The sequence below is a fragment of the Squalius cephalus genome, assembly GCF_949319135.1.
Source record: "Squalius cephalus genome assembly, chromosome: 1".
NCBI lineage: Eukaryota > Metazoa > Chordata > Actinopteri > Cypriniformes > Leuciscidae > Squalius > Squalius cephalus.
In genome coordinates, this window is record NC_137122.1 from 6815604 (window position 1) to 6831857 (window position 16254).

General features: G+C 42.3%; 1 protein-coding gene across 1 annotated transcript; it reads right to left on the reverse strand.

Moving 5' to 3' along the window:
- LOC307155923 (GTPase IMAP family member 8-like) lies at positions 1-13864 on the reverse strand. Its single transcript, XM_079866922.1, has 4 exons — positions 13827-13864; positions 13122-13727; positions 6261-6944; positions 1-1923 (listed from the first exon to the last, which is right to left on the reverse strand). Coding segments are annotated over exons 1-4 (2898 nt in total). The 5' UTR covers positions 13828-13864; the 3' UTR covers positions 1-316.
- Between the last annotated feature and the right edge of the window lie 2390 nt (positions 13865-16254).

Here is a 16254-nt window from a genome sequence, read left to right on the forward strand (position 1 = left end):
TCCCACAATAATGGATGCTATGGGCCAGACTGAAAGAAAACGACATTATTATTGTAAAATCCATATGCTTTGAAAATCACTGAATAACACACTTTTTGTTTCTCAGTTTTTTAATTTCTTCTAATAGATCATTTATTTCTTTTTCTTTCTGGTCTTGTTGATGTATTATTTCTTCTGCTTGTTTTCTGGCTTCATCTTCATGTTTCTTCTTTATGATTACTATTTCCTCTTCATGTTTATGTTTCATGTCATCTCGCTCTTTCTCTTCTCTTTCTTTTCTCTTTTTCTCATCTTCTTCTCTTCTCTTGATCTCCTCTCAGTCTTCTCGCTCTCGTTTCAGATCTTCTGTCATTTTCTTTTTCTCTTCTTCTCGTCTTTCATCATCATCTCGTTTTCTTCTCTCCCACTCCTCTTTTCTCTGTTGTTCCAGTTGCTCATAATGTCTTTCCATTTTAGTTTTCTTTTCTTCATATTCTTTCTCTTTTTCTTCTCTTTCTTTTCTCTGTTTCTCTCTCTCCTCCTCTATCTTCTGTTTTTCTTCTTTTCTCTCTCTTTCAAATCTCTTTCTCATTTTCTCCAGTTCTTCTTGTTTCTCTCTCAGCTGTTCCTCTTGTTTCTCTTTTCTCTTTCTTTCATCTTCCTCTCGTTCTCTCACCTGTCGTTTCTTTACATCCTCCCATTCTCTCTGCTGTCGTTTAATTTCCTCTTGAGTCTCCTTCCTGTCATTTTCAGCCTCTTTTAATTTTCTCTCCCATCTCTGTCTCTCTTCCTCTTCTTCTTTCTTCCTCCTTTTCTCCTCCCGATCTCTCTTTTTAGTTTCCTCTTCTTCCTTCATCTGTGATTCTGCTATAATTTGTTCTTGTTCATTTTTCATCTTTTCTTGATCTTGTCTGTATTTCTCTTCTCTCTTTCGATCTTCTTCTTCTCTTTCTTTTTGCTGCTTTTCATACTGTGATCTCTGATTTTCAATCTCTCTCTTCACCTCTTCTATTTTTTGTTGATTTTCAGCTCTTTTCTGTTCTTCCTCTTCTGATCGTTTCTGGTTTTCAATCTCTTGTTTCTTCTTCTCCGTTTTTTCTTTTTCTTCAAACTCTTTTCTGAGTTTTTCCTCTTTTTCTCTGATTTGATTCTCCATTTTCTTTCTCTCCTCATCTGCTCTTTGTTTCCCTTCCTCAAGTCTCTTATTCACAATTTTCATGTCCATCTCATATTTAGCTTGTAACTCTTCTCTCTGAGCCTGAATTTCTCTCTCTTTTTCCTTCATTATTTCCTCCATTCTCTTTTTAACGGACATCTCTGCCTCCTCAAACATGCTGTTAGTGAAGTATCGACCCTCATTACTGTTTTTCACTTCTTCTATCATGTTCAGCAGTTGAGTAACTTGAGTTTTGTCTTGTTTTTTTCTGTTATTGAAAGCCAGGAATTTGTTTCCACAATCTCTGATCAGTTTCTTCAGTTCAGCAGAGTTACTTCTCTTCACATAATCTTCAATAGATTTACCCTCAAGATCGTCTCCTCTAGAGAACAGAACGATGCTGAACTGAGCAGCTTTTGGGCCAAAGATCTTCTTTATCAGATCTATAGTTTCTGCTTCTTCCTTGGTGAATCTTCCCAAACTCAACACAACGATGAACACATGAGGTCCAGGTGAAGACAGTGAAACACATTTCATTATTTCTTCTGCCACATGATCATGTGACAGTGTCGTATCAAAGAGCCCTGGAGTATCAACAACAGCTACTGATCGACCATCAACTTCACCAACTCTCTTCTCACACACAGTTGTCACTGAATCTGTGCGTGATTCACTCTCAAACTCATTTCTTCCCAAAATAGTGTTTCCTGTCGCACTCTTTCCACTTCCTGTTCTCCCAATCAGAACAATCCTCAGACACTCCTGATCACCAGCTTCCTTTTCAGCACCTGAAATCATGCAAGAATTCATGTATTAATATAATCAGGGGTGCACATAACTGGTTTCCAGGTGCGCATGCGTGGTAAAAATGAACGATTCGCACCAGAAAACGTGGAGGGAAGCGCTTTTGAGGACCAACATTTCTGGGGACACAGACACGTTTACTTGAATAGGATTTTTTTCAATTTCTGGTAAGATAGCAATCATGATTAGGGAAGCACAATATGTTTTTTTTTTTAGCATTGATATCGCGATGTGTGCATCCGCGATAATCACATCGCAGAATGAGCGATGTCAAGTACAGGGATCTTAGTTGATCGGATCCGGTTTGGAACGCACTTGATTTGCAGATTAATTGCAAAGTTTACCCATCATAGAGTGAACCCCAGATAGCAAGCAACCATCGGAACAACATTAAATCAATGTCAATGTGTCAGTGTTAACTGCATTGAATCAACATCACTTTTACACCTGCAATTAATGTTGAAATTTAATCCAAAAATCAATGGTAATGGCATTGGATCAATGTTACAATGTGATGTTTGTTCGTCCTCATGCTTGCACTCTCAGAAAATGAAACACAACAACTACAACTGACCGAAATCAACAACAAATAAAAGATATTACATCTGTCAAAATCTCAGCAGAAGTTCTTTTTGAGAGTCAACCGAGGCTTAGATGTCGATGTTTTATTGAAAATGTTGGTAATCAGTGTTTATGGTGATTAGTGTTTCCTTTAGTTGGGCAGTTTGACTCTTGAATTTTTATGCGAGTTTGTGTCTTTGTAACAGTTTTTACCAAAACACATAATTTGTTGCAAAGAAAGGCAGAAACAAAGATGATCAGATGATATAGTTTTCAGCATCCACAATTAATTAATTAATCATATCCCTGATTAAAAGTGGCTATTTGTTATTAATAGATTATATTTACCATCAATACTTCATTGCAACAGATCAGACATTCTGAATTTTGAATTGTAAATACATAGTAAAAAATAAGTACACACACACAGATATCAAGAATCAGCATATGAATATCAACAATGGTGACATTCTTCATGCTGCAATGCATGCTGGGAGCCAGTAACAATAAAAAATATAGCTGCGAGCAGCGATTACGGGCCCAAGCCGGTGGCACCGCAACCCCGATGCCTTTAGTTACCTAAAGGCACCGGGGTGGCGGTGCCGCCGGCTTTGGCCCTTCATCGCTGCTCGCAGCTATATTTATATATATATATATATATATATATATATATAATCTTGAATGTATTTTTTATCATGTTGAAAAAGTTTGGTGTGAATAAAATAAACCACTTAGGAGGAGTAACTAAAAACTCAGAGTCTGACATATCCAAAAAATCCACATTCAAACCAAAATATCTGACTTCCTGTTGCTCGGAGCTAATGACTGTAAATTAGAAAGTTGTCCGGCTCGATGAGACCAATATGCGTACTGATTTTTGTAACTGTGGGTAAAAGTAACCCCCCCACTTTTGATAAAAGCATTTTGAAAGTGACACACTTCCTGCTACCAGTTGGTGGCGCTATAACTTTGACTCACAATAGTTACATCCATCTGACCGGCCTCTTACCATGAACACACTGCTGAAGTTTCATCAAGATCAGTTAATGTATGCAGAAGTTATAACACTTCGTGTTTCTCTTTTCTCGCCATAAATTTGTTTCCTCGCCACGGCCAAACCGTTCGAGATATCAAAAATCCGTCCGCAATTTAGCATCCTCAATGTCTTGACTTCATGCACACCGAGTTTGGTGGCGATTGGATGAATTCTCTAGGAGGAGTAGTTCACATTCCACAGCAAGCGTTTTCCAAACAACCCATAATAGCTGACTTCCTGTTGGGCGGAGCTAATAACTTAGACTGCGGAAGTTGTTCGGCCCGATGAGATCTATATGTGTACCGAGTTTCATATTAATTCATGCAAGTGTGTTTGACATATGGACCAAGTTTTCAGACCGTGTTCAAGGGGGCGCTGTTGAGCCCCCTGCCACGCCCGGGTACCAGCTTCAGCCCGGCACTGATGGCCGTGGGTTCTGACCTGTGTGTAAAGTTTCAAGAGTTTTTGAGCACGTTAAGGACCCCAAAAGCCCCTGAAACCTTGATTAACAATATAAAAGCAATAGTCAAATCCCCCCCTCCCCTCACACACACAGAGACACAGAGAGAGGGAGAGAAAATTCTTCAGAAAATCCACATTCAAACCAAAATATCTCTTTTCCTGTTGGTCAGAGATCGTTAATGTAAATTAGAAAGTTGTCCGTCTTGATGAGAACAATACACATACCAAGTTTTGTTGCTGTTGATAAAACTAACCCCCCCCATTTATGACTAAAGGTGGCGCTACTGAGCCCCTCACCACGCCCGTTTCTGAAACTTTGCACAAGTCTACGGGCTAATAAGTGTGATGTGTCTGTCGAGTTTCATTCAATTTCAAGTATGTTAAGAGTCTCAAAAGCATCAAAAAACAATATTAAAGTTTGATGCGTTGCCACGACAACAGTATTAAAGATATCAAAAATCCTTTCACAGGTCTACATCTGCCGTGTGTTTACATTATACACATAAAGTTTGAAGCAAATCGGGTAAAAATAAGAGGGTGATTTCAAAGCATTTTGAAAGTGACACACTTCCTGCTGCCAGTTGGTGGCGCTATAACTTTGACTCACAATAGTCACATCCTTGTGTTCGGCCTCTTACAACGAACACACTGCTGAAGTTTCATCAAGATCAGATAATGTATGCTGAAGTTATAACACACTTCCTGTGTCCCTTATTCGCCATAAATTCGTTTCCTTGCCACGGCCAAACCGTTTGAGATATCAAAAATCCGTCCGCAATTTAGCATCCTCAATGTCTTGACTTCATGCACACCGAGTTTGGTGGGGATGGGATGAATTTTCTAGGAGGAGTAGTTCACATTCCACAGCAAGCGTTTTCCAAACAACCCATAATAGCCGACTTCCTGTTGGGCTGGCGTGAAACTTGACAGAGGGAAAGTTGTTCGGCCCGATGAGATCTATATGTGTACCGAGTTTCATATTAATTCATGCAAGCGTGTTTGATATATGGACCAAGTTTTCAGACCCCGTTCAAGGGGGCGCTGTTGAGCCCCCCTGCCACGCCCGTTTCTGAAACTTTTCACATGTCTACTGGCTAATAAATGTGATGTATCTGTCGAGTTTCATCCAATTTCAAGCATGCTAAGAGTCTCAAACGCATCCGAAAAGAATATTAAAGTTTGATGCGTTGCCACGGCAACAGTATCTAAGATATCAATAATTCTTTCACAGGTCTACATCTGCCGTGTGTCTACATTATACACATAAAGTTTGAAGCAAATCGGGTAAAATTAAGAGGGTGAATTCAAAGAATTTTGAAAGTGACACACTTCCTGCTGCCAGTTGGTGGCGCTATAACTTTGACTCACAATAGTCACATCCATGTGATCGGCCTCTTACAACAAACACACTGCTGAAGTTTCATCAAGATCAGTTAATGTATGCAGAAGTTATAACACACTTCCTGTGTCCCATTATTCGCCATAAATTTGTTTCCTCGCCACGGCCAAACCGTTTGAGATATCAAAAATCCGTTCGCAAGAATTCATCCTCAATGTCTTGACTTTATTCTCACCGAGTTTGGTGGCGATCGGATGAAATCCCTAGGAGGAGTATTTCACATTCCATTGTATGCGTTTTCCAAACAACGTATAATAACCGACTTCCTGTTGGGCTTTTGTAAAACTTAGAGCACGAAAGTTGTTCGGCCCGATGAGATCTATATGTGTACTGAGTTTCATATTATTACATGCAAGCGTGTTTGATTTATGGACCAAGTTTTCGGACCCCATTCCAGGGGGCGCTGTCGAGCCCCCCTGCCACGCCCCGGTACCAGCTTCAGCCCGGCCCTGATGGCCGCGGGTTCTGACGTGTGTGCAAAATTTCAAGAGTTTTTGAGCATGTTAAGGGCCCCAAAAGTGGCAAAAAGGCAAAAAAAAAAATAATGAAGAAAAAAAAATAAAATAATCCTTACGAAAACAATAGGGCCTCCGCCCTTTCAGGGCTTGGGCCCTAAAAATGTTCCCGTATTGTATTTTAAAAATCTAAATTCAGGATGTCTGATCTGTGTCAAGAAAGTATCATTGGTGAATATAGTTTACTAATAACAAATAACTACTTTTGGTCAGGAATAAGATTAGTAAATTACTCTACTTTATGATGCTCATAGGAAGTTCTTCTGTGTACAAATATGAAATAATCTACGCAATTATTAGTCAATAAGACGCACTGTCTCCTCACATCAAGAAGGTCCATCAACTCACCGTCTGATTGAATCCTCGTTTGTAATTCTTTATTTTCATTCTCCAGTCTCTTCAGATCTTCTTTATATTTCTCTTCTGTTTCACGTCTGACTCTGTTCTCTTGAGCTTTCACATACATCTGAAGTGAATATGGTTCAGTCTTCATGTTCTCTATATAATCCAGTAGTTCTGGGATCTGTCTTGGGTTTTCCGGTTCCTTTAACCCCATCACTCTGTACTGACCTCCACATAGACTGATTAACCTCTGAGAATCTGTGCTGGATTTTACTAAATCTTTTGCACTTTCTTTCGTACTATATGAGGTGAAGAGCACCATGAAGTGCTCTCTGGAGTAAAATATCTTCTGGATCTTTTCTATTTCTGCTTTGTTTTCATCAGTCAGTGGACCAACAGGAACTATGAGGAGGAAAACATGAACTCCAGGATCACAGAGAGACACACAGCGGAGAGTCTGACGCATCACTTCCTCCTCTGAGAGCCGATTGACAGCTGGAAGCTCCACCAGACGGATCACACGACCATGAGTCCTCTCCTCTCTCTTCACACACTCTTTACTGTTCGCCTCCTGATGTGAAATATTGAACTTTTTCCCTTGTAAAAGTTTGGACACAGAGACCGTAAGTGATCCATCACTTCCACACAGCACCAGGTTCAGCTTCTGTTTTCCAGAGAAATGTTCTGACACTGAAAAGCATATTAAGAGACCTTCAAATAAAATGTTAACACTCATGCCATATCATTCCTTATTTTGAATCTGCATGCATCTTTAATATAATACAAGTGTAAATGCTGGGGTTTTTCTCCCACTTCAAGTGTTCACACCCTGTTCCCTGTTTCTCAATTAATTATTTTATCCTAAGCAACACTGCATAATTTTCCAGAACACAAGCAACAAGGTCAACGTTTAACACCAGCACCAGATTAAGCACTGCTCAGTCTGTCCAAAGACAAAATGATCTGAGATGGACTTCATTTATGACTAATTGCTGCAAACTCCAAGCTGGGACTTAGACTCAGTCAAACCTTGATGCTGTGAGGGACTTTATAAAAACACAATGTGAACACAAATCTCAGCAAAACAATGGACTTTAAAAACACTTGAGAATTTTACAGTTTTATTATGAACAATCATTATAGTGTCTTCATCAAAATCATACTTTTCTGTTGCTCTCAATTTATTGGAATTACCATTTTGAATTTGAATAACAATTATGCAACAAAACAAAAAAAGCAAATATGTCATACTTTTGAAACAGTTCAAACGGTTAACAATATAGGACGCTGATGGATAATTGACCCTTCGGTAAGCCCCGCCCTCCTTAGTTACTGTTGCTACGCCTGACAAGCTTTCGCACCTGGCACGTCTATTACTGTATGTACTGTATGCACCGGTTTCACCCTATTGTATATTAAAAAACGTCTCGGGTTATGTATGTAACCCTTGTTCCCTGAGAAAGGGAACGAGACACTGCGTCGGTGACGACACTAGGGGAACGCCCTTCAGCGTAGCACGTCTGAATTCATGAATGAAACCGAATCCAATCCTATTGGCGTTGCGTGATGACGTAGTGTGTGACGGCATATACGGATGTGTACAAAAGCACGCCGGCACACAGAAATGTCAGCTTTGCTATGAAGCAAGTGCTCCAGGCGGGGTGAGGTGTGGCGAACCGACGCAGTGTCTCGTTCCCTTTCTCAGGGAACAAGGGTTACATACGTAACCCGAGACGTTCCCTTTCGAGGGAACTCGAACTGCGTCGGTGACGACACTAGGGGAACGAGATACCCACTATACCACAACGAACCCCGCTCATCCTAGTGTGAAGCTGTCTTCAGGCACAACTTAGGACGAAAGCACTCGTGCACCGGGTGTAGAGGGAAGGTCCAGACTGTAAAACCTCATGAATGTGTGCGGAGTGGCCCAGCCAGCCGCCTCACATATGTCATGGATAGAAACCCCTGAAAGGAGGGCTCTAGAGGACGCCATGCCTCTGGTGGAGTGAGCTCTCACGGCCATAGGTGAAGGCAATTTGCGCACCTGATAGGCCAGGGAAATAGTCTGAACGATCCAGTTGCTGATGGTCTGTTTAGAGGCGGGAAGCCCCTTCTTGGGCGACCCAAAACACACCAGCAACTGGTCTGACTTCCGCCATGAGGAGGACCTCTGAATATAACACTGCAGTGCTCTGACAGGGCAGAGCAGATGAAGTCTCTCCTCATCCGCCGTCACGTGAGGTGGAGGATGAAATGCCTGCAGAACCATAGGCCGTGCCACATTAGATGGCACCTTGGGCAAATAGCCGGGCCTGGGATGTAAGATGGCCTTAATGTTGCCTGGAGCAAACTCCAAGCACCCATAGGAAATAGAGAGCACCCGGAGATCTCCTACCCTCCTCAGAGAAGTAATGGCCAACAAAAAGACCACCTTAAACGAAAGGTTCTTGGCCTCAGCTGACTCCAGTGGTTCGAAGGGAGCCTCGGCCAGCCCTTCGAGAACCACTGCCAGGTCCCAAGAGGGAACTCTGGCGCGAGTCGCAGGTCTCATCCTCCAGGCTCCACATAGGAAGCGTACGACCAAGTGATGCCTCCCCAGCGGGCCATCGCTCAGAGGAGCGTGGAAAGCCGCGATGGCAGCCACATAAACCTTGAGTGTGGACGGGGTAAGCCCGGCAGAAAAGCGGTCTTGGAGAAACTCCAGTACTGAAGCCACTGGGCAGTTAACTGGGTCCAAGTCACGCTCTCTGCACCAAATGGAAAATGCATTCCACTTAAGGCTGTATAACTTCCTCGTGGAGGGAGCTCTGGAAGTTAATATGGTTTCGACCACTCCAGCTGACAGGCCGGCTTCTAGGTATTGTGCCCCCTCAGGGGCCAGACCCACAGTTTCCACAGCTCGGGTCGAGGGTGGAGAACTGAGCCCTCCGCCTGGGACAGCAAGTCCCTCCTCAGAGGGATCTGCCATGGCGGGCCTGCCAGGAGTGAAATGATGTCCGAAAACCATACTCGGGCCGGCCAAAACGGGGCTACTAAAAGTAGACTGACTCTGTCTCGACGGACCCTTTCCAGAACTGCTGGGAGCAGAGCGATCGGGGGAAATGCGTACAGACGCAGCCTCGGCCACGTCTGCATCATGGCGTCCAGCCCCAGCGGAGCTGGATGCCTGAGAGAGAACCACAGTGGACAGTGGGACGTCTCTTGAGACGCGAAAAGATCCACTTCCACTGGGCCAAATCTCACGCACATGGCTTCCACCACCTCTGGGTGGAGTCCCCACTCCCCGGGCCTCAGCCCCTGCCTCGACAGGACGTCTGCTCCCTGATTCTGGTCCCCCGGGACATACATCGCCCTGAGAGACGATAGTCTCCGCTGGGACCACAGGAGGATCTGATGCGCCAGTCTGCACAGAGGGCGCGACCTCAGACCCCCCTGGCGGTTCAAATAAGACACCACCGACATGTTGTCGGTTCTCACAAGGACATGGCGACCATGGAGGACTGGCAGGAAGCTCCTCAGAGCCCGGAACACCGCCAACATTTCTAGGCAATTTATGTACCAAGAGGAATGATGGTCCTGCCAGAGGCCTCTCGTAAAACGGCCGTCCATGACCGCGCCCCAGCCCGTGAGGGAGGCGTCTGTCGAAATAGATACTCGGCGACATAACGCTCCCAAATTGGGACCCTGGGACAAGAACCAAGGCTTCTTCCAAATTGACAGGGAACGAAGGCATCTGTGCATAACCCTTATCAAGCGGAATGGGTTTCCCCTCGGGGAAAACCCCTTGGTTCTCAACCACCACTGCAAAGCTCTCATGTGTAGCAGGCCAGAAGGTATCACGCTGGACGCTTCTGCCATGAGACCCAACACTCCCTGAAAGTGTTTGACAGTGACGGCCTGGCCTAGCTTCAACCTGGACACTGTGGTCAGGATAGACTCAATCCGAGCAGGAGACAACTGAGCCCGCATCGTGACCGAGTCCCACACCACTCCCAGGAACGTGGTTCTCTGGGCTGGTGTCAACACGCTCTTCTTCGTGTTGAGTCTTAACCCCAGGCTCTGGATGCGGGCGAGGACAACATCTCGATGCCGAATCGCCAGCTCTTGCGACTGGGCCAATATTAACCAGTCGTCGATGTAATTGAGCACCCTGATGCCCTCGAGCCTCAGGGGTGCTAGAGCTGCATCCATACACTTGGTAAATGTGCGAGGGGAGAGTGCTAGGCCGAACGGAAGAACCCGATATTGGTAAGCTTCGCCCCCGAAAGCAAACCTCAGGAACTTCCTGTGAGATGGAAGGATGGAGATGTGGAAGTAGGCGTCTTTTAGATCTATCGTGACAAACCAATCCTCGGATTGAATTTGACTCACGATGATGGGAATAGTGAGCATCTTGAACCTGAACCTCCTCAGAGACCGATTCAAGTGCCTCAGATCTAAAAGTGGACACAACCCTCCATCCCTCTTCGGAACTATGAAGTACCGGCTGTAGAATCCGGACTCCCTGACTGGTGGGGGAACATGCTCTATGGCCCCTTTTGCCAGCAGCGAGTAAACTTCCTGTTCTAACACCAGACCCTGCTCTGGGTCTACTGCAGTCCAAACCACCCCGTTGATACTTACCTCTTTTTTGGTGGGCAGCCTGGAACTGCAGCCTGTACCCTATTTCTACAGTGCGCAGGACCCATGGAGAAATATTGGGGAGACGTTGCCATGCCTCGACAAAATTCAGCAAGGGAACCAGCCCCTAAGGGTTGGTGTCAAGTGTCTTGTGAGAGCCCTTGACGATACCCTGAAGCGGAGGACCGGCAGGGAATAATCGAAAACGACTCTCGGTGTGCGGACGCCAGCGCTGCCCGGCCGCAAGCTCTTGGGGCAGACAGAGCAGCGTGCGTTCGCTGGAAACTGATGTGTCCCGAAGCGCAATTAGCGGCGGGATGCTGACACCAGTTTCCTGAGGGCCCGGTGAGAGGGAGGATCTCGATCGCTCTCTTTTTGGGGGGGCCAGCCCTCCAAGGTCTCACATTTACATTTTACATTTTACATTTATTCATTTAGCTGACGCTTTTATCCAAAGCGACTTACAATTGCTATATATGTCAGAGGTCGCACGCCTCTGGAGCAACTAGGGGTTAAGTGTCTTGCTCAGGGACACATTGGTGTCTCACAGTGGATTCGAACCCGGGTCTCTCACACCAAAGGCAGGTGTCTTATCCATTGCGCCACACCACCCCACATAAGTTAGGACCTCTCTCCCGACACCTTCCTGGCCTGAAGGACAGTCCTCAGATCCGTCTTCTCAGGAGGCTTGGGCGAGAGCGCCGCCTAGAGTCCCAAGCTCAGCTTTTGCTTTTTTTTTTTGAGGGGGACTTCTAGAAGCGACACTCTCCTTCAGATATTAGGCTGAATTCAAATATCTAACCAAGTTCTAAAGTCAGATAATATTTTAATAATTTTAATTCCTCAGAATTAAATGCAGCCATAAACACTGGATAGTGCACCAGAATACTGTTTAAATACTTATTTATACGATCTACTACACGCTGCCTCGGCAAACGCGAGCCGTTACAAATTGGCTTTCATCCCTCGAGAAGAAAGTCAACAGGCGCGAGGCTGAAACACCCGAAACGCACGACTGTGTGCGGCGAGTTATTTCACAATGAACAGCCTGCCAGCACCCTCAGGAGCTGACTGTGAATGCCTCGCACCCAAACAGTATTATTTCCCAGATCGCGTGTGTCCCTTTTATTGCAGACCCTTAACGCGCAGTCTCAACAAACGCGAGATTCGAGTGGTTCACAATAAATTTGGCTTTCATCTCTCGAGAAGAAAGTCAACAGGCGCGGCTGAGAGACCCGAAACGCACTGTGTGCGGCGAGTTATTTCTCAATGAACACAGCCAGCACCCTTCAGGAACTGACTACATGCCTATATCTTTATTGCAAACTGCAAATAGACTCGTAATCAACGCGCACCTCGGCAAACGCGAGATCCGAGCTACTAGATTCTGTATTGCAAAGCAGATCTTAAATCTACGCGTTGCCTCGACAAACACGAGATCTAAGCCACAGAATCTTATTGCAGAGTAGACTCGTAATCTACGCGCTGCCTCAGCAAACGCGAAATCCGAGCCCCTAGATTCTATTTTGCAATGCAGACTTTACAGAACATACAACACCAAATAGGACAGAATTGTTTCACACACACAGAGCGCTTGCTGAATAGCAAAAAGCTGACATTTCTGTGTGCCGGCGTGCTTTTGTACACATCCGTATATGCCGTCACACACGCAACGCCAATAGGATTGGATTCGGTTTCATTCATGAATTCAGACGTGCTACGCTGAAGGGCGTTCCCCTAGTGTCGTCACCGACGTAGTTCGAGTTCCCTCGAAAGGGAACTTAAGTATGGAGTTTATAACACCTGTTTTTAATCCATAGCCTACTTTGGTATAACTGTAGAAAAATAAGGAAAATAAGACATTACTCTGCAAAAAGGATTTTTTGCCATTCCAAATCCATAATTTTTTAAAGTAAACATAAGCCATAACAGATTTAGCCGTAGGCCTACAGCAAAACTGTATTCAGTATTGTAGTCTATTTAAAGAATATATACTAATTATAAATGCATTACTCTCACCGAATGAAAAATTGTTTGGTTTTAAATTATGCATGTTTCAGTTGTTTTTAGTTTTCACTTGCTAACAAAATCTCAATCAAGGCCAAAAACTTTGTTTGCTAAAATAATTCTGTCAATGTTTTTAAAATGATCATAATTAGGCATACCTTTAAAATCAGACAAAATTGAGAATAAATAAAATTTGTCTATGAGAATATTCTTAATAACTATTGCTGACAATTGACTTACCGTCAAGCTTCTGAGAACGATTTTCTTCTTCCATCTCTTTCTGTCTTCTGTCTTCAGATCTCCTGTCTTCTCGTGTCAGTGATGATCCCTGTTTTGTCTTAAATTCACGCATGATTATTTCATCCACTTTTTGAAGTATTTGAGAGCGGTGTGTGTTTTTAAATTGAAGACTATCTCCTCCACATTCTTTAGTTATTTGTTGAATATATTCATTTACAGATTTCTGTTTAGCGCTGCGTTTTTCATCATCAGTAGTCAGAATCATTGTGCGCTTCATCGCCTTCTCACCAAAGCAGTTCAACACTGAAGGTAATCTTTCTTTTTTCCTCTCACTAAAATCATTGTGTTGCAGCACCAGTATGATCACATGAGGTTCTGGAGGAGACAGCGCTGATACTTCCTCTGTTATTTGTGATTGCGAGAGATCTGATTTGAGCAGGTGAGTTGTGCTGATGACTGTGATGTTCCTCCCCTGCACTTTTCCACTGTGCTCCTCTACATCACGGGATGATTTCTTTCCAAACACTTGTTTATCTAAGATCAACTTTCCCACTTTGTTGTTTTCTGATGCGTTTTTCCCTATCAGAACAATCCTGAGATCACTCACTGAAACACACAACACACACATACATGTTATCAAATAGCAGTTGTACAATTAGTAAGGTATATTACTGAATCAAATAATCATTATTTTCTTTTACTTACTGTTGGGACGATGACCCGATGGACTTTGGTCTCTCGTATGACCTACAAAAAAAAAAAAAAAAAAAAATAACATCATTAAAAAAAATACAATCAACAGTTTTTTTTTACAATCAAAAGTATATTTTATAATGAGCCAATAAGATAACTATTTTTAATAAAGTAATGACAGTTTGGCATTTGTGGATAATTTAAAACCTAATACTAAAACACATTTTACATCAATATTGAATTGGAGATCTGATTCTCTCTGTATGTATTACTTGATCAATGGATCAATTACATTCAGTGGTGGAAATGGGCAAAATTCACTGGGCGGACTCTATTTTGAAAAAAAAAAAATAGAGGTCATCTGGCTTTAGATGACCTTTCAGATGTTTAAAAACCTTTATAATCTATAATAACTAAATTATATAAATTATTTGTTTTAGGTTTCATTTAACCCCCTGGGGTCGGCTATTGCAAATAATAAAAACAAAACGTTGTGTTTTTCATAAATTTACCCCTAAATACCCATATTTTTTCAAAATGATAACTGCAAATCCACCTTTCACTGCCTGGAATTCAGTTGTTTCTATGAATTGCAGTGATCCATTTGCGTAGCTTTCTCCATTCTGTAAAAAATATACTTCAGATTTGTTGTCAAATATAATTGTGCAGTCAATCGTAAAGCTCTTTCCCTTTTTAGATGTGTTTTTCAAACAAATTCTGCCACTCAGTCTTTTATGGGGATTTATGGTATTTTTATTATTTATTTGCCAAAACAAAAACTTTTATGATCAAAGACTTTTACCTACAACCACTATATGGCTCCAGAGGATTACTCAATGTGTTTTATCTCTTTTAGATTTAAGTTTAGACATTTCTAAAATCATTATTATATCAATACAATTTTGTTTTTGATGTAGCTGATTTATCTTTTTTAACAAATTATGTAAGAGAGAGCAGCTTCACCATTATTTTCTGTGTGTAATTTTGAGGAGGGAGGAGGGAGGAGGGAGGAGGGGGTCTGGGGTATTATTTAAATAAAATATTATTTACAAAGAGTTTAGCCTAAATTGATTACCTCACAACAAGGCTACAATTAGCCACAAAAACTTTTTCTTTTTTTCTTTATTCCCTTAAATGCCTATTAATCAATAACTAAAATAACACATTAGCTTGAAAACCCCTACAATTAACAAACAAACATTATAGACCGTTCTTATTTATCCGTACAGTATTACATTACCAGTAGATTGTATTTAATAGATTTCACATTGTAACTGTTAAACACATTTGCAGTTGGTTTGTAAAAGGTATCATCATTAGCCTACATCATGGCCTGTATTACATTTACAGTTTTGACCAGCATGTGTCGCCATTTGTGTGTGTTTTGTGCCAGGCACGGCGTTTCTTTCTTCAAAAAGAAAAAAACTTTTAATATATTCTAATTTTGTCAAGAATTATAAAAAAATCGGCAATAAGCTCATAATTTGTACTAAAATAGTCTAAAATATCATTGATGGTTTTGGCTGCTCGTTAATCCGAGGATCAGTTTCTGCCTGCAGATAAAATCATATTCTAAACAATCAAATGCTTTGTAATAGCCAAGAAAGAGGCTAATATACACATTTAGCGCTATACTATAACCTATAGATAGATCAACGCTAGAGTGAGCTCGTGAAGAGTTGCCGTGAGATCGGGTTTGGACACATCGTGTAATGGCGGTCTTTTTTCTCGGAAACGCGGTGTGTTTCATGTGTGGGAGTTTCACTTGAAACACTCGTGGTTTAAAACTTTCCACACATGTCAGCATGACTAAACTTAGTGCACTAGTTGCCATATCAACTCTATTGTTCCGGCGCTGGACGTCATGTGTTATTTCCCTTTGCTAGGCTATATATCTCGATGCCGTGTGTTCTCCGCTCCTCAGTGAGGGCTTGATCGGGTTCAGATGCGGCAGATTTGTGATACTTGTGTATCTCAAGTTTCTCTTTTGTTTTGCAATTGATATATATTTCTTTTGTTTACTTATCTTGTCGCTGAGTTATGTATTTAGGCTAATATTTATTTCGGAAGCCGTAGGGAGGACGTTGCCATTCGTTTTCTCTCGTTTATTGGTCAGTTGGGGAATAAGCGAAGGCTTTTGTATTTTATTTGGGATTTTTCTTTTGTCAGGTAAGTTACGTTTAATTCCTCTTTAGTTTGGTTCACTTTTGTTTGTTATTTTGACCTGTCCTGAACCCCTCCTGAAGATTCACGCTTCCTGATATTCATTTCTGTGTGAATAAGCTTATTTCGGTCACTATATGAGTGTAGTGTTTGTGTGTGAGCTGGGACAGGAGAAGGGATATAGCAAACTATTTTTTTTTTGTCATCCGCATTCCTAATCCTAGATGGGAGGCAGTGACATATATAGAAAAATAATAATATTTCGCAAAAATAAAAT